This window comes from Lactuca sativa, chromosome 8 (genome assembly GCF_002870075.4).
Source record: "Lactuca sativa cultivar Salinas chromosome 8, Lsat_Salinas_v11, whole genome shotgun sequence".
In the NCBI taxonomy this organism is placed as follows: Eukaryota; Viridiplantae; Streptophyta; class Magnoliopsida; order Asterales; family Asteraceae; genus Lactuca; species Lactuca sativa.
This window is the reverse complement of record NC_056630.2, coordinates 141,902,712-141,922,246: the sequence shown is the minus strand read 5'-3', so window position 1 is coordinate 141,922,246 and position 19,535 is coordinate 141,902,712. Positions and strand designations below refer to the sequence as shown.

Genomic DNA, 19,535 nt, shown 5'->3' with positions numbered 1-19,535 from the left:
GACTTCGATTGTTTCATAGTTGTATTGTTTTGCTGGATCACCTTTATCCATGCCCTTCGGATCACCAACTCTCTGAGTCATGATGCTTTGAATAAGCCTCATTTTCTCCAATTCATCTTCAGTCTCAGCCTTCTTTTCTTGTTTAGATTTTTCCACAAGAATTGATTTGCCTTTGTCTTTCGAAGCAGATTTTTCAGTTATGTCTTTTGGCTTCGGACCACTCCCACCAGACTCTAAAGGTTTACCAATTACAATTCCTTTCGAAATTGTTCGTGTAATTGGCAATGAAGTTACGATTGTTGAAGTTACTGGTTGAGCATACACAAATACTAGCTTTGTTGATGGGATGTTTGTTGGAAAAACCTTGCCCACGACTTTCGCATCATCTTCTGACTTCCTTTCTCCCCCTTGCACCCCTGTGACAACAGGAGGGGCAGTTGTTGTGGGAAGAAGACTTGAAATGCGAAATAATGGAGCAAGCTGCTTGTTTAGAATAGCTTCAAAATGCGCAAACTTCTATGACAAAAACTCTAGAGTGATCAACGGAGACGAAACATGTGTTGTTGAAATCTCCTTCAACTCCTTCAACAACTTTATGACTCCTTCAAAATTTTTAGTTTCAGACTTGGAGATTTGAGTGATTTGTGGACTCAAGCCTTCATATAATTTGACAAATTGAGTAACAGCATCACATATGATATCGACCTTCTGATTTAAGGACGCATAATCATTTTGAACGGACAAAATTTCCTTTTGCATATCTTCTCTAAGCTCTTGAATTTTGAAATTCACATCCTCCCTCACTGTCTTAACCTCCTGAACAAAAAGAACATGTTGTTCTTTTGTGACGTTTCGTAGATCTTTCACTTCTCCCAGAAAATCAGATCTTTGATTTTTAATTCGAAGTTCATTGGTCTGATCCGTGAAATCAATTTTCTCCATAAGTAATGTCTCAGAAGCTTTCAACATACCAAACACTTTGGTGATAATCCTTGACTGACACAGCTTCAACATTGAATCAATCTCCAAACTGGAAAGTGATGAACCCGCTCCAAGATCAGCTTGAGATTGAATGATGGAGTTCAACTTTTGATTCAGAATTTTGTATTGCTTCATGGTCATTAGCATGTGATCAGGAAAATCTTCTTCTTCATCATGAAACTCCAGATCTTCGAATGTTCCACCAAACCCTTCATGATCAGTTTCTATTGGTGAAGAGGGTTTGGGTGTATCAGTGGATTGAGATGAAAACATAGAAGTAATTAGTTTATTGAGGATGTGTTCGAATGTTGGTGAGATAGTGGTTGATGGAATATGAATGGTAGATGTTGGTGTAACAGAAACCAATGATTCGAAAGGAGTGGAGATGAATGGACCTTGATCTGCATCTTTCGAACCTCTTTCACCCATGTTAACATTTGCATCCGTATTAGATACATGTGCAGTGATGTCTGAAGTTCGCACCTCCTCAAGATTTGTCTGCTCAGGAGTAGAACTAATGAGAGAAGTGAAATCTGGAGTTTCTGGTATCCTTTCATCCTCCTCTGTTGACTCAGTAGACAAAACAATCTTTCGAGTCTTCCTCTTTTTCTTTCCTTGATCCAGGTGTTTTGCCATATCTTCTGCTGCTCTTTTTTTCGAACTCGGAGAAACTGGAACATGTACCTCTCGACTCAAGACTCCTTGGTGAGAAATCTGATGCTTTCGAATAAGCTTTTGTGCAGGTGACTTACGTTTGTGAGTTGATTTTATCTTGAATCTTCAAAACATCCCTGTTTTCGATGGAATAACCACTTTCTCTTGAGTCTCTTCCACTATTGGCTCACTCACATGTGTTGGTTCAACTGTCACAACAACATTTTCTTCAACAACCTTCTGTGGAGATTTGGAGGATGTAGATGTTGGATTAGTGTCTAAGTCCATAACTATTTTGGTATGTACTTGACCCGATGGTGCAGGGTCCTTTTGGGTTGCCTTCACCAAAGCAACTTGATTGGAGAAATAATTAGAGAGAGAGAGGTTATTATGATTTATTAATATTTTATAAGAATAACATATTAAAGGAGAAATCATATTTGTTTAATTAATATTGGTCAATAATTAATTAAGAATTAATTTTGTGATCAAGTATAGTTAATTAAACTAGAGGGCTTGAATTGTAATTATGTGATAGTTACAAAATAAGGTAAGGATTATCTTAAATATAGGGTGAACGAATTTAAGGTGATAATGCCTTAGAATTCGACTAGGATAAGGGTTTCTAAGACTTATCTTATGGTTGCTTGGTGGGCAAGCAACTAGATAAGGATAAGGACTAAAACCCTAATCTTTACACCTATATAAAACCCCTAAGGCTCATGAATTCGTCCAAGCCTTCCCAAGAAGTCCTAAGGACGAATTCCTACCTCTCTCCTCTCTCTTTATACCTTCTCCATTTGGTCTTGGTGTTTGTAAGCCATTAGAGGAGTGACACTTGTGACTCTAAGCCTTCCAAAGTCAATTCAAGGAGGAATTGGGATTGTTATTACTACATAACAATCAAGGTAATATCTTAAGCCTAATTATATGTTAATATTGATTTCCATATGCTAGAACTAGGGTTTATAGTCTTGGATTCAAAGCATGTACAATAGAGAAACCTATATCCAAGCATTAGGGTTTGTATGAGCACATAGGATGTCTTATGACCAAAACCCATCAGTGGTATCAGAGCCTTGATTGGTTTCTATTGTATTGATGCTTGATATGTTTGAAAATTTCAAATTTTGTGTTTCTGGAGGCTGGACTCGCCGAGTCCATAGATGAACTCGCCGAGTCCAAGATGACTCGATGAGTCCATGCGTGACTCGACGAGTCGGCTCGTCAGATGGAGGGTATTCCGGGATTTCTTGCTGTTTTTGCTTAGGGATAGTTACCTTATCATATTAGATCAATATAAATCCGATTTTATGATATTTTTGACTATATTCTTGATCTAGTTGAAGATAATTATCAATTAATAAAATATTTATTTCCTTATGTGATAATTGATTAATTATTTTGATTAAATTGATAAATTGTTTTTCAAGAAATCATTAAATAAATCAAATATGGATAATTATGTGATTAAATGTTAATTTAGATTATTTGTTATTTGATACTTGTGTTTGAAAAGTTTCATATTTTCACCTTTAGGTTTTATAGTTTAAATTTGAACCCAAAAGTTTTGTTGTTTTGAAATTTAAATAGTTAAAACCCTAATGTTTTGAAAAAGGTTTCAAAACTTGCCCTCAAGTTTTGGAATTTAAAATTTTGGATTAATAGTTTAATTTTGATGTATTTTTAAATTCTAAACCCTAATGTTTTGAAATGTTTCAAAACTTTCCCTCAAGTTTTGGAATTTAAAAGTTGATTAAAAGTTTAATTTAGGAATGTTAAATTCTAAAACCCTAGTATTGTTTTGAAAAGTTCAAATCACACCCTTATGGTTTAATTAATTAATTAAGGTGTATAATTAAAAAAGGTTTAATAAATCCATAAAAGTTTTGGTTTACAATTTAATTGAATTAAAAGTATAATTGTTAAATTTGACCACCTAATATTTTAAAAGTGTAAAGTACACCCTATACTATATATAACATTAAAAGTCTAACATTATATATATATATATATATATATATATATATATATATATATGTATGTATGTATGTATGAGTAAAAGTCAGTCTTACCGTTAATAGGCCTCATTCACGAAGCTGGTTTATAAGGGGTGTTTAAGAAAATTGCCCATAAAATGGCGATTGAATGGGTATCCACTCTTACCCACCGCACTCTTGACTAGTGTAGGGTCATTAGCCGAACGGGTAGGATAGGAGAAAACCTTCCATTATAAGTATAATGAAGTACAAAAGTAACTAAATGTTTTACAAATTCCCAATCTTAGTTACTTAGGCAAAAGTGAATTGATGCAATTCCATGAAATTACACTTTGTGCCCTTGCGAAGACGTTAGTGGAGCGTGTGTGGTTTACCGGCACACTAAATGGTTCTAAGAAAAGGTAGCAAAGGGTGACTCAATGTTTGTCATAGTTTGGTGGAGCGTGTGTGGTTTACCGACACATCGAATAGGTGACTGTAACATGTGAGGGCACCATGTAAGTTTGCATGGTTAGTCACACCCGCTTTGTGATCCTTGGCATCCCAGTCACAAACAAGAGGGGCATATCGAGATTTAAACATGCCGTTGAAATGTTCAATGAATCTCAAAGGATATAGGAGTTTTCATAGATTTAAAACTTAAATTTCTTTTTCGTTTTTCATGGTGGAAATTAGTGAATTGTCATTCACTTACCTTCAAATGTTCTGCAATTTGGGTTACGGCATCCCTCTCGCGAGTTGTAGAATATTGTGTTGGGTCCTAGCCTTAGTATCTCATTTGGGTGATTTGCTAAGGACTCAAATCAATCAACTAACTTGAATTCGTTTTCTCCCGTCACTACAACAAAATGAAGCTATTGCAACACCCATAAAGTGTTGTATTATGTCTTAAAAGTGTTGTCTTATGCCTAATCCAACACTTTGAGAAGTGCTGCCTTAGGTCTTGTTGCCTTAGGTCTAAAGCAACACTTGTTTTAGAATATGCCACACTTTTCAGAAGTGTTGCATGTATTTTATAAGTGCAACACTTTTATGGTGCAACACTTTTTTCCCAAAAATGCAACGCTTTTTCAATATTTTCACTATCGTACAACAACACTTTTACCTATCATATGCAACACTTTTTACACCATATGCAACCCTTTTTCATTACTATCTAGAACCTATACCAACAGTTTTTTTATCAACCGCCACACCTTTTTTTATGTTGTATATGTGCAACACTTCTCTCTATTTTCTACAACACTTTATTATGTTTGTTAAATACAAATGGCAACACTTTCCAAGATTTAGCAACACTTAGTAGTGGATTTCCTAGCGCTTTTGCATCACTCAATACAAATGTTATAATATGTATTACAAAAAATTTCAATTCTAGAAATAAAAACCTTTCATAGATAAGGTCATATTGTAACTTGATACATATGTCCAAACTCAAAGTGATAACCATATAATAAACAGTAAATACAAAAAATGTTTGTGAAAACCATGAAATATATTAAACTACTCAATTTGTATTTCGTTTCTTCTTCTATTTGATCATATTTCCCTTCTCCAATTACCACTTCACATGCCCAAAGACACTGTAACCTGGTATAGATAAAAAAAAATGTTAGGCATTTATTTAATTAATCAATATATATATACAATCAATAATATTTTCCAAATTAAGTGATGGAGATCAACCACGAAACTTCAAGTTGGAGTTATTTTCAATAAACAAAAAGTTAAATTCCAACCTCTTTAGTTTGGAATTTAGTGGAGTGAAGGGTGTTGGATTAATGGTGTTCAACTAAAGATATAAGTCTTACCTTGTACCAAACATGGATGATAACTCATGTTAAGAACTCTCGAGCAACTCCAGCAGGTAGTTTCTCTATAAGCCTTTGCATCGCATCTTCAACTACTTTGTCAATATCATTCCGCATAGCTTCTAACTCAGCTTTTTTTGTCGCATGATTCTCTTCTAACTCAGCCATTTTTCTTGCATGATCCTCGTCTAGCTCTTTTCGCATATCAAGCAATTGATTTTTTTCAGCATTCGCTCTAAGTGAGTCCATAAGCTCTCGTGGGACCATATAGGACGTGCCATCACCATTCACCTTATTCATCAACCTATTAGTAACACCTCTTCCGAAAAGTCTACGGTGTCCATCATACTCTTTTCCCATTGTAGCTAAAAAAGGATCCAATGGAGCACTTCCATCTTCTGAAGGTTTATAGTTCTTCATTTGTTCCTTCAAATGATATTCAGAAAGAAAAAGTTTACATAACTTATAATGAACTAATAAAAATAACCAGTACGAAAAAAAAATTATGTTCTTACTATCTTATTTGCAGTATCATCATATGTATCAACATATTTATTTCCTACTGTCCTTCTGTGTGTGCGCTCAAACATTTGGGCTAAGGTAGGTGGTTCCTTGTTAGGGTCATCATTCATCTATAAAATTATGTAAAAGAAAAAAAAATACTATCAAAGTTGAAATTAAGGACTTAACATAAACTAATGATGACCATTTTTGTAAATTTGCATCTCCTGCAAAATATAAGGGTAGTAAAGAGACGCTATACCATTTCCTCATGAATTCTAGCAAAACTTTTTGGTCCGGCTGTGTGCATATTCTTTTGAGACATGCGTACATCCTTGGCGAGCAAACAACGCTTCTACATCACAAAACAACACTTCAGTATGAACAAAAACTAGTAAGAAAACTATTTAGCAAACTATACCATCACAACTTTATTATTCCATAAGCTCAACAATTGTTGAAAATCCTTTTCTGGAATATTTTTAGGTCGATTCTTCCATCTTGTTTTGTTATCCTTAAACATATAGAAGTGTTTTTTCTGGTCCTACATTTGTATCCCCTCCAGCATTCCCCAATTGTCCTTAGAACCCACTTTTTAGCATTCTCGGGCACAATGTATTTTTCCTTGAAAAATATAATACTTTAGTTAAAAGAATATAGGATTCATAAACAAAATGAATAAAACTATTAAAAACCTTACCAACACAAACTCCCACATCTTCTCCTTATGTGGTACTTTGCGCCATTCTTTATATGTTAATGGAGCATAACTATAAGTACGAGCTATTGTACCCAAAAACCGCGAAAATTTCCCTACTATGTCCTTCTCCTTAGTTACAGGTCCAATGGGTTGTCCAAATTTATTGCATATAATGGCCTCACGTTCATTGAAATTTCGTACTTGCACACCATGCATCATTGTTGGCCCTCTTTTCTTGGTAATAGAAAGTTCTAAATCCAAATATATAAATTATAATATGTATAATCAATCAACCAAAATAATAGAATAACTCAAGTTAACCTGTTGCTTGTTGTGACGGGACGCTTTCAATTTGTTCTTCAACAAGTTCATCATCCCTATCTCCTATATCGTCATCGCTATCACTTTGTTGAGCATCATCAATATTTTCATAAACCATATGTTCATTGTCTTCATTTTGTATATCTTGACCTATATCATCTTGGAATTTGCAAATTCAACACAAGTAAGGAATAACAATTAACAAATAATAAAACAAACAAACAAACAATAAAAACACAAAACATACGTACCAAGTGACCTCAAATCATCCCCTTCATTTTCATCATCAAATGCACTGAAATCATCTTCTTCTAGTTCTAAAACAAGACAAAAAATATTTACAATAATATTGATACATAATTGACAAACACACATCAGTCAGTTACTCAAAAAATTAGGACATCGACCATTTATCCAATTTTACTGTTATTGAGGGATCAAGTCTATAGTTTTACAGTTACAAAGGGACCAAGTCTGTAACTTATTGCACATGAATTATTTCTATATATCCTGGAAAATACAAGTACAAGGACCAATTTTGCAAGTTTATTGTTATATCCTGTAACTTAAGATAACAGTCACTATATTTAGCTGACATTTTTCAAATTTTGTTCCAAACGCAAATGGTTTTACCATCAGACCTGTTCTCACTTCCAATTCTTTAATAATATCATATTACACAAACACACATATGACATAAAAACATACTATATCTTGCATTTAGCACAGAAAAATAGATTAAGATGAAAAAAAGATACCTTGATATCTCTCGTCATCCATATCATCATCGTCACTATGAACACGATACAATTTGCTTTTGGCTCCACTTGTAATATCATTAGGTTCTGTCAAGTTTTTTTTAAGCGCACATTCTTTCATGTCTTGCTTTCGTGACCCTTTCTTACTTAAGATTAATTCACCCATGGTAATTGTTCCTCTAGACAAATTACTTTTTGTTGCATTTGTATCAGGTTTTTCCTGGGATTGGTGTAGCCTACTTTTTTTCGTTGTAGTTGTATCAAATGGAAACATGTCAGACATATTTGAAGCGATCACTCGTTTTTGCTTAGCAAAATTAGCATATCTATTTATGGACATTGGTGCAATATACCGTGGATGATGTTGCTGTAACAAATTGCAATTCCAATAAGGTAGAATTTCATAGAAAACAAATAAATAAATAATCAAGTAATTTAATTACCTTTTGGGAAGCTTGAACTCTACTATCAACTTCTCGACCATCTCCGTCATTATCAGCGCCAACATAATCCACATCTCTCTCATTGGTATCCATTGATTTCTTTTTATTTTTCTTTGTTTTTTGACTTTCTACCAAACTCGTCAAAGACTTTGCAATATTTTGAACACCCAATTCACGTAATCTTGCTTGATTCTCTTGGACCCTCTGTAATTTAATCCTTTCATAATGATTCATATCTCTTTGTGAACTTTCATCTTGCTTGCTTTTGTTTCTCATTACTAACATGTACAAAGTCAAATCAACGTTAGAATCATCTTCAATGTAATTAAAATTTATAAACACTATATAAAGAAATAACAGAAACACTATTATGTTCAATAGCAAAAACATACAAGTTAATAACAAATGGTCAAATAAGTAGCTAAAAATCAATAAAAGATGTGTAACTTAAAAAAATCAACATTGTTATCGTCATCTTCATCTGCTTGCATCCAATCCCATAGTGTACCATCATAATCAGAATCTTCACTTTCATTGTTAACCTCATCCATCTCATCTAAATTTGTATTTGCATCCACCACAAGAGGAGGGATGTCTTCTCTAGTCAATTCAACATCACGCTCACCAACTTGTTCCACAAAACCTAGATTGTCTTCATTTGGTTCACACCAATATGATGTACCAACATTTTCATCATTTTCATCCTCAAAGTCATATAGATCTCTTGGAATCTTATTGACAACATAATGTAAACCATCTTCTATTGGGTCTGGTACATAGAATACCTGATGTACTTGAGAAGGCATGACAAAAGGATCATCTGAACTACAAAGTTTATTGAAATTAATGCAAGTTAATCCATAGTCATCTTTCTCAACTTGGTACCACTCACAATGGAACATTACAACTCTGAACTTTGACCAATAGTTTATTTCAATTATGTCTAAGATTCGCCCATAGTATTCAACATTCCCAACAACTGGATTTTTGTCCTTAGAGCTTGCAAAGCTAGGAGTTAAAGACTTAACTGAAACGCCGCTGTTTTGGGTATTACATCGTGCATCACGTGCTTTCGTATGAAACCTATATCCATTGGCATAATACCCATGATATCTCCTTGCTGTAGGACTAGGACCCTTAGCAAGCCAAAATATATGATCTGGAACGTCATTATTTATTGCTTTATCTTTTAACCAATTGGCAAACTGATGACTATGATTTCGTGCTCGTGTCCATCTACTTTTTCGTGGTTGGCTATCAATATATACTTGGTGTTCACTACATCATTTAGAAAAAAAGGTATTAATTTATACATAAGTTACATATAACTTGAAGATAAACTTGTTATAAAAACATTACTTACTTGATATACTCGTTAACCTCTTCACAATCTGAATTGAATAAGGCATAACGATTGGCTTGTTCACTTAAAATAGATTCTAAAGTGAAAAGCTTGCCCTTTCTTCGTTTTTTACCTCCCAAAGAATGACCTACATTCACAAATACCGGTTTACCAATTCCATTTTCACCATCAAAATCATCAACATCTTCTCCACCCTTGTTAACTCTTGTCTTTACTCCTTTATGCATATAGCACGAGCAAAACGTCAAACATTCTTCAATCAAATACCCTTCTGCTATGGATCCTTCTGGTCGACTCTTGTTTCGTACATATGACTTCAACTTACACAAGTATCTTTCCATAAAATACATCCATCTATAATGCACGGGTCCTCCAAGCCTAACTTCATTTACTAAATGAACAGGTAAGTGCACCATTATGTCAAAAAAATTTGGCAAGAATATTTTCTCAAGTTCACACAATGTTTCAGTTATTTCTAACTGTAATCGATCAAGATCTTGAGGCTTAATTACCTTGCTGCACAAACCTCTAAAAAAAGCACTCAATCTAATCAAAGGCATTGCAACATGCTTGGGTAATGACTTTCTAACTGCAACTTGAAGCAAGTAATGCAAGACGATGTGAGCATCATGACTCTTGTAACCTGCAACTTTCCTTTCTGAAGAACGTACACACCTTGAAATATTTGATGCACACCCATAAGGTAATTTTGCATTTTTCAAAACTTTACAAAAAATGTCTTTCTCTTTTAAAGACATATAAAAGCATGATTTCAGCAAGATAACATGCTTTCCATCATTAGAAAGTTTTGGTTGAAGCTTTTCTTTGATGCCCAAATCTAAAAGGTCAAATCGAGCTTTTGCATGATCCTTTGATTTCCCAATAATATCCAACAAAGTACCTATTAAGTTGCTAAAGAAGTTATTTTCTATGTGCATCGGATCAAGATTATGTTGACATTTATTAAATTTCCAATATGGCAATTCAAAAAATATTGACCTTTTCTTCCATGGGCAAGTGCTATCATTTTTTTTCTTTTGTATCTTTCCAAAAGTATTATGAAAATCGGATAACTCTGCAAAATCCTCAGTGCCTGATAGATATTTTGGAGAGAGTCTCTCCTCAACTTCACCATTGAAATCGCTCTTATTACGTCTCCATGGGTGTTGAGCATCTAAAAATCTGCGATGATCAATATAGCATGTCTTCCGACTGTGTTTCAAGTACAGTGAACTAGTTTCATGATTACAACATGGACATGCAAATTTTCCTTTTGTTTTCCACCCTGACAACATTGAATATCCAGGAAAATCATTGATGGTCCATGTTAAGGCATCATGCATTTTGAAGGTCTCATCTTTACATTTATCATATGTCTCCAACCCATCAAGCCACAAATCTTTTAGCTCCTCAATCAAAGGTTGCAAGTAAACATCAATATTATTACCAGGTGATTCTGGTCCAGGAATCAATAAGCATAACATAAAGTATTCTGGTTTCATTGACATCCATGGAGGCAAATTGTAATTAACTAACACTACAGGCCATGTGCTATGAGCAATGCTCATTGTTCAAAATGGATTAAATCCATCACTTGATAACCCTAACCTTACATTTCTAGGTTCTTTGGCAAAAAGAGGGTATAAAGAATCAAACTCCTTCCAGCTTTGCCCATCTGCAGGATGCCGTAAATTTCCATCATCAGGACGTTCTTTATCATGCCATGTCATATATCTAGCTGTCTCTGAGCACGTAAAAAGCCTTTGTAGTCGAGGTTTTAAAGGAAAATGCCATACCACCTTAGCTGGAACCTTTGAAGTTCTTTCCAAAAGATTTTTTTTTCTCCCTTCTTGCTCTTTTATTTGTTTCCACTTAGAGGTATCAGAAATGTGGCATGAATCAATATGTTCGTACTCTTTCCAATAAAGCATACAATCATTTGGACAAGCTGGTATCTTTTTGTAATCAAGCCCCAAATCCTTTATAATCGTTTTAGCTTGAGCAAAATTAGTAGGGAGTTTTACCTCTGGCATCATCTCTTTTAGAAGTTGTAGAAGATCATCAAATGCCACATTACTAAGCCCATGAAGCGTCTTGTAAAGAAAAAGTCTAACAATAAAGGACAACTTCGAAAAACTTTTACACCCAGGAAATAACTCTTGTTTTCCATCTTCCACCAGCCTATAAAACCTTTTAGCATCCTCGTTTAAACCTTCTTGTACCCTACTAGTTTCCTCTATGCTATCTCTAAACCTATCATGCAATAACTCATCAAAATTATCGTGCGTATGTGCCTCATGATTGTCTGTAGCGATATTAGATCTTATTTGTGAGGATTCTTCTCCATGAAAAACCCATAGGTAGTAGTTTTCTACAAATCCTTTTCCTTTTAAATGATCGAATACTTCATCTCTACGAAACTAATAACGGTTTTGACACTCTTTGCATGGACACAAAATTTGACCACCCCTTGCTACCTTAGAAAATGATGCATTAAGGAAGTCAATAACTCCTATTTTAAACTCATGTAGCCGTCTAGGTAAATACATCCAATCTCTAGCATTACCCATGGTTGTAATTTCCTAAAGTTAGTACAAATAGATAATACGTTAAATGTAAGATATGCTTATGTACAGGTAATTAGGGAAAACGGCATGTGATGTCCACTTTCAAGGTTATTTTTGGAATTTAACAAGTTATTATAAAATAATATACTAATATAGATGTGTTTGATCTTGTTCAGGGACATAATTTTCAATTAACAAAATATGACCAGAAGTTAGTGAGAAGGGGGTTTTTGCTAATATTGAATCTAATGTGCCGTAATTTGTGAGTATAAGATATAGAGCATAACAATTTGTCGATTCCCTTTCAGTGAACTAGTTCTATGTATTTGTGCATTAGATATTGGAATTAATCAATCTGGTTGCTGAGAATGCAAAAAAACCACAGTAGAGTCGAAGGATATCAATGAATTCACCTTAGATTAAAGACTAGAGCAAATAGACAGATTAAGCAAATACACATACACATTATACTACTGAGCAAATAAAAAAGAAATGTCAAGAATATGAGAATAGGGAATGAAAAACTTACAAACGGCCGATGAAATACACGGAGAGAAAGACGCCGGTGTAGTGACGGAGCGCCTTTGTCAATCGCCAATCAATTGTAGTTGTCTGATCGTAAGTATTAGATAGAGACTCTAGGGGTACGTCGGTTGCTGAACAAAGAGGGAATAAAAAATAGGATCAACGCCACTATTGGGAAATTTGGGTAAAATAGGGTATAGGTCATTAAATTAAGTATATTAAGTTAAGAAAAAATAAATTTAATTAAATTCAATGGAGGGAATCTTGTTTAGCTAAAATTAAACTTAAGTTATATAAAATTTATAGGAGGGAAACTCAATTAAATTAAATTAAGTAAAATAAATGGAGGGAAATAAAAATAACCTAGGGGACTAAAATTACTTAAAGTTCAATATTTAATTATATGTATTTTTAAATTAATTTGATAAAAACGTAATTTTTAACTTGAATCAATTAGTGATTTATAATTATAAATATTTTATATATAAGATTTAACTTTACTAAATTTATAATTTAAAATTTAAAATCTAAAATACAAAATATAAAATATAAAGTTTAAAACTTAAAATTAATCACTTCAATCATATAATTACTATGTATATATATTTTGCAATTACTAAATATAAATTTAATATATCAATGATATTCGTATACAAATATATAGTTAATCTCCTTTAATAATATAGTTTAGTAACTTAGTTATAAATGTTTTTATATAAAAAGTATGTGAATACAACACTTTTAATTAGGTGTTGGATTTTTCATTGAGAATACAACAATTTTAAATAAGTGTTGGTCTTAAATGTTAATAAAAAATCCAACACTTTAAAATAAGTGTTGTATTAGATAGTATAATCCAACACTTATTTTGGAAACGTTGGTTTAGAATCAAAACCAACAAAATTTTTAAGTGTTGCTTATGAAATGTTGCATTAGACTCATTTTGTAGTAGTGCGTTTTGTAGATGTCAAAGTTCGACAACTATGGTCTTCCCAAATCCCGTGGAACAAGCATTCCACATGAAGATGGTATTCCACGATTCGATCGAGGAACAAGAAATCATGCTTCACTTCCTCCACCTCCTCCAATTATTCTCCCTAACCCACAAGTTCGAAGGATTGAAAAGTTCAAGCTCACTCAAGCCCTTTTGGCAAGTAAACATAAAGAAGGAAAGTCGGTGTGTGCACACGTCCTAGGGATGAAGTCACACATTGATAGGTTAAGAATGTTGGGATCTGTTGTCTGTGAGGAGTTGGCTGTTGATTAGGTTCTTCAGTCACTTCCTAACTCATATAGTGAGTTCGTAAGAGATTACTATATGATGAACTGTGACGTGACCCTTATAGATCTCACCTATATGCTTATTGCTGTTGAATCAGAAATGGTTTGGCGCAATAGAAAAGCAAAGTTGATTGGTGAATCTGCCTTCAAGACCTCTATGGATATATACAATGGCAACGAAAGACATGCTATGATCGAAAAGTTTAAGGCAATGTCTGAAGTAGTTCCATGTCCTGTTCCAAAAGAGTCAATTTGCTTTTATTGCCAAGAGAAGGAGCATTGGAGACGAAGCTGCCCTATTTACCTAAGAGATCTAAGAGATGGGAGAGTCAGAATGTATGGATCTGCTTTAGGTAAAATCCATTGACTAAATCTTTTAAGCTTCTATTCTAGATTCTTAATACATAATGTGATAAGATTACAATTGATGTTTTGTAGGATCGAAGAAAAGAAAGGAAGCTTAAGGGAAGAAGTGAGCAGAATCTAACCATGAAGGAATGGATTTCGATCACATTACTTGAAGATTAGATTCTTGAGCTACTACTTAGAGTTAGAATTAGATTGCTAAGAAAGATGTATTAGCATAGTTTTTCAATGAATTGCATTGTAAGGACAAATTTTTCCGTATTAAAATAAAATTTGATTTTATATTATTTATTTATCCTTGCAATGGTGTATATGAAAAATTGATGTTTGAATGTTTCTAATATTAGCAATAATGGATTTGATTCTTAATTATGTTGTTTGTGGAAATGTCGAGAATTTACCAAATAGAGAAAGTTTCTCATCGCCCAAGTTTCAATTGGACAAAAACTTGAAATCATGCAACTTGGTTACACGATGAATGAGAAATTTCATATTTGGAAATTAGACTAATTCATTGACAAAGTGTCAAGTGAAGGACTAGAAGATCGAGTACACAAAGTTGCGTGTTGATCAAGTTCACCATAAGAGTAAACAAGATATTCGTCATGATTTACTAACGGTTTAATAAATATGATTACACTTATAAGATTAAGTGTAATTCTGAATTAATTGAAAATGTTTAAATCAATAGCAGAACGAATAAGAAGAATCAAGTAGGCAGAAAGATAAAAGTTTCTCTATTCTAAGAAGAAGGGAGAGTACCTTTTATGCTTTATGATAAGTCTCAATGATTAAAAACCATATCTCAATTGATCCTCTAAGTGAGTCTTAGTACAATTGCATGTCTAAGAAGAGGAATCAAGAATTGAAGAAATGGTTAAATCAAGAAGTCAATCATACTTCATTCCAGAACAGGTCTTAGAGTTAAGATTGTGAAATTGAGTGATAAGTATTAAGAAGGTTTATGACATTCATCAAATGTGGAAAGTTTTGATGTCTTGGATAAGACAAAGACCAACTAAGACCAATTTATGAAGTGTTTTGATAAAAGCTACACTAACTCTTGAATATTTGTTTGCCAAGAAATGATTATTGACAAGAGAATCTTATACGTCAAGGAGTCAGCGGGAGTCTTAATGGTCTTGAAAGGTTTCAAGAACAAACCAAATAAACCTTATCGATCATCACTAGTACACGAGTTGAGGTTTACAACCTATCGTGTTGACATTATTTCTGTGCTGTTCCAATTGAGTTAATTATGCATGTGAGTTCTATGAGTTCTCATTTTGAACGCATAAAAGGGAAGGCACCTTAATCAATGAAAGGTACATTAATAGGAAAGGGTGAGCTGCTTAACTACTTGGAAGACATGGTGGGCAGCTGTGCTACCATAAGGCAAGAAATCGAGATTAAGAAAGTTCGATCCATATGAGTTTGAATTTGTCGTAAACCTTGGTTTTAACAAATTCACATGGATAGGAACACATACACCGTTTAAATCTAAGTGTCATAAGATTTCCTCCTTCATGAAAATGATTGTGAGGAAATGCTTTCACTAAAGATTTTAAGAAGATAGTGATTGTAAAATTGCATTCTCGAATTTGATTATGGTTAGGGTATCCCTTTCTACGATTTGAATTGTGAGGTTTGGCAATTAGTCTTAATTGTTTAGACACACATATGAACTATCTAAGGCAAAGGTGTATAAGTTTAAGAGGCCTTGATAAAATATTATCAAAGCATTAAGTATTAGAAACATGAACTTAAGAAATTCAATAAGTATTGATTTTCTAGAAGTTAAGATGTTTCTGAATACATGTCAAAGCTAGTGGGAGCATAAGTGTTGTGTTTATAATAATCATCATGATAGCGGGAGCATAAATGTTATGATTGTATGATTATTAAGGAAAGTATTGCAAGTTAGCAATATTAATTATAGAAAACAAGAGTTATACCTTGCAAAGTCATAAGGGTTGTAAAGCTGTTTTGCTATAATTAAGGGAGAGAATATTATGCTTCATCTCAAATCTAAAGGCTTAGGTTGTGGAATGTTAATAAATTTAGTCAAAGGTACAAAGTGTGTTATCAAATTTCGATTATGATTACGACATTCCTCTTCACAATTCGAATTTTGAGAACATAGCAAATAAAAAAAATATTATGGCAAAAGATTGATAAAGTATCAAATCTTTATGTAAGACATCATGCATCGTGTCCCATACGCTTCGGGTATAGGATCGATTGCAAATGCTGTAATATTTGACCATTCTAAATTTTCCAAATATCTAGCACATTTAGAGGGAAAAGGGACAAGAATCGGTTTTGACTAAATAATTAAACAACTATCAAAGGACAATCCAAAGTTCGCCGAGGATTGGTCGCTTGTGAGTAGTTGGAAGTATAGTATTGGAAAATATGGAAATGTTTCCATATTGGATGGACCATATCGACATTATTATGAATAGATAAGATTCTATTAAGAATGAGTTGTCATATGGAAAATATGGAAACGTGTCCATATTAGGATATTGAAAATCTATGACTAGATTAGAAACTTTTATGCAAAAGAACGTTCAAAGGAATGTACTTTGAGTGAGAGACATCATATCTAAGGAATTGTATTGTAACAATCTCCGATAGAGGATTTTGTAATATCATTGGCAATAGTCTTTGTGACTTTAGTTTAGTGACATTACGAAAGGACCATTGCATAAAATGTTAGAATCTAATATATTCTATAAGTGGCAAGAATTTGATATTCTTTTACTTATGGAAAGGGATTAGGAGTTGTGAAATGAGAATGATTGGAAATGTGTTTAATTTGATCTATTTCACAAAGTAAGAACCATAGGTAAACATTGTGTGCATGATAAGAGCATGGGACAAGTGTAATAATTCAAGTAAGAAGTTGATTACCCGAAACGACAAATAATGAGTAATCGATATGGTGATAAGTAAAAGGTGTTTTATTTATGCTCAAAGGGTTGAGGCCATATAGGATTAGTATTGTTCTTGTGTTTCACTTTGCATGTTTTGACTTCCTGAATAATTTAATTGGTTTAGAACAGTAAAATTATTCGAACGGGCCACAGTCGTTCTTATGTTGGAAGTAGATATGAATGAAGACTGTCGTGAATTGGTGTGTGGATTGTCTAAAGAGCAATAGACATAAGCAAATGTTTGCTACAACGTTCATGAGTGCTTATGAATATGATTTGAGCATTAGATTAAACCCACGCTCACTTGGATCACTCCATGAATTGTATTACGAGTGATTGGTGAGACGATAACATCTTATATTCTTGAAACCGAGATGTGTGAGTTGTATCTTGCGAATCAGTTGCACATTGATAATATGTAAATGCACTAGTAACTTGGTGTTATAAAACATATTGTTGTGTGTGATTTGGTGCGTGAGTGCAAGCGAGCATTGTATCAAAGTTTATCCATTCCTTTTATCCAAGGTAGGATAAAAGCGATATCTTTGGGCCCCTCGATGGTTTAGTGATGACAAACGTAAATGCTCGGCCGGGCTAGGACTAATTTGATTTGTTCAATTAGTCTGTCGTCATAAATCAGAAATCGAGAAGTAGTACAAAGAGAATGATTAGAAATCATATCTCATATGATATCTAGAATGGAGGAATATATGATCCCTTATCTTAGGACACGCGTATCTGATATGATCAGAGTTGACAGCGGCTTTGGAAAGCTACGATTGCAGATCGGGATCTGAAGTCATACGCAGAATAGTTGTTAGACTTATCCAAGTGGGAGACTGTTGGATTAGTGTCTAAGTCCATAACTATTTTGGTATGTACTTGACCCGATGGTGCATGGTTCTTTTCGGTTGCCTTCACCAAAGCAACTTGATTGGAGAAATAATTAGAGAGAGAGGTTATTATGATTTATTAATATGTTATAAGAATAATATATTAAAGGAGAAATCATATTTGTTTAATTAATATTGGTCAATAATTAATTAAGAATTAATTTTGTGATCAAGTGTAGTTAATTAAACTAGAGGGGCTGAATTGTAATTATGTGATAGTTACAAAATAAGGTAAGGATTATCTTAAATATAGGGTGAATGAATTTGAGGTGATAATGCCTTAGAATTCGACTAGGATAAGGGTTTCTAAGACTTATCTTATGGTTGCTTGGTGGGCAAGCAACTAGATAAGGATAAGGACTAAAACCCTAATCTTTACACCTATATAAACCCTCTAAGGCTCATGAATTCGTCCAAGCCTTCCCAAGAAGTCCTAAGGACGAATTCCTGCCTCTCTCCTCTCTCTTTATACCTTCTCCATTTGGTCTTGGTGTTTGTAAGCCATTAGAGGAGTGACACTTGTGACTCTAAGCCTTCCAAAGTCAATTCAAGGAGGAATTGGGATTGTTATTACTACATAACAATCAAGGTAATATCTTAAACCTAATTATATGTTAATATTGATTTCCATATGCTAGAATTAGGGTTTATAGTCTTGGATTCAAAGCATGTACAATAGAGAAACCTAGATCCAAGCATTAGGGTTTGTATGAGCACATAGGATGTCTTATGACGAAAACCCATCAGTAGATCCCTTCGATTTCTTTCCTGGTGAGGTAGGATCAGCTTTCTTTGACTTCTCGGACTGTTTCGATTTTGTTTCTTCTCGTGGCAACAAAATTCCCGTTGGAATAGATGGATCGAACGTTTTCTGATAAGCAATCAAAATAGGATTCATAGGATTCACCCTTTTGAGCACTACGTCAGGAATCCGAGCAACATGTGGAAATTCATCAGCATCATCAACAACTTCCTTCGGAAGTGATACGATTGAAAAGTAACTTTCTCTTCACCATTTGGAACCAAAATACCTTCCTTGTTGTAAAAATGTTGTAGAATAAGGCTCCAGTACCTAGCACACGAAATGCCATTAACAACATTCATAAGCTCTAATCCTTTTTGAAATTCCTTCTACAGCTGTGTAGAGTAGTCTGCTGGAAGATCATAGTATAAACCAGCCACCATAGCATAAACCTCCATCCTTCCCTTGTCTAACCCAACTGCTCTTCCGGTTAAACAACGCAAAAAGATCCCAAACAAGAAATTCCAGATTTTTGGAAGGCCAAACTTCTTGAAGTCACTTATCTTTGTTAATGGGGGCTGATATCCCATTTCATTAAACATGTGGATAATTTGGGAAAATTGGAATTCAACAAAAGGAGGTGTATTTGGAATGTCAAGAATCTGGGAAAACAATCTCTGAGAAAGCCTA

General features: G+C 33.8%; 3 protein-coding genes across 3 annotated transcripts; all 3 read right to left on the bottom strand.

The window, feature by feature from the left end:
• Positions 1-5,007: 5,007 nt before the first annotated feature.
• Positions 5,008-7,068, bottom strand: LOC128128090 (uncharacterized). The gene is made up of 7 exons (XM_052766892.1): positions 6,969-7,068; positions 6,648-6,898; positions 6,369-6,571; positions 6,210-6,302; positions 5,962-6,078; positions 5,447-5,872; positions 5,008-5,225 (listed from the first exon to the last, which is right to left on the bottom strand). Exons 3-6 carry the CDS (start codon positions 6,468-6,470, stop codon positions 5,471-5,473), a joined length of 714 nt encoding a protein of 237 aa, XP_052622852.1. The 5' UTR covers positions 6,471-6,571; positions 6,648-6,898; positions 6,969-7,068; the 3' UTR covers positions 5,008-5,225; positions 5,447-5,470.
• LOC128127851 (uncharacterized) lies at positions 6,529-8,567 on the bottom strand. The gene is made up of 6 exons (XM_052766562.1): positions 8,170-8,567; positions 7,727-8,093; positions 7,220-7,285; positions 6,969-7,118; positions 6,643-6,898; positions 6,529-6,571 (listed from the first exon to the last, which is right to left on the bottom strand). Exons 1-6 carry the CDS (start codon positions 8,557-8,559, stop codon positions 6,529-6,531), a joined length of 1,272 nt encoding a protein of 423 aa, XP_052622522.1. The 5' UTR covers positions 8,560-8,567.
• Positions 8,568-8,597: 30 nt separating this feature from the next.
• On the bottom strand, positions 8,598-11,100 carry LOC111893719 (uncharacterized). Its single transcript, XM_023889790.2, has 2 exons — positions 9,533-11,100; positions 8,598-9,447 (listed from the first exon to the last, which is right to left on the bottom strand). The coding sequence occupies exons 1-2, from the start codon at positions 11,098-11,100 to the stop codon at positions 8,598-8,600; spliced, it is 2,418 nt and encodes an 805-aa protein (XP_023745558.1).
• Between the last annotated feature and the right edge of the window lie 8,435 nt (positions 11,101-19,535).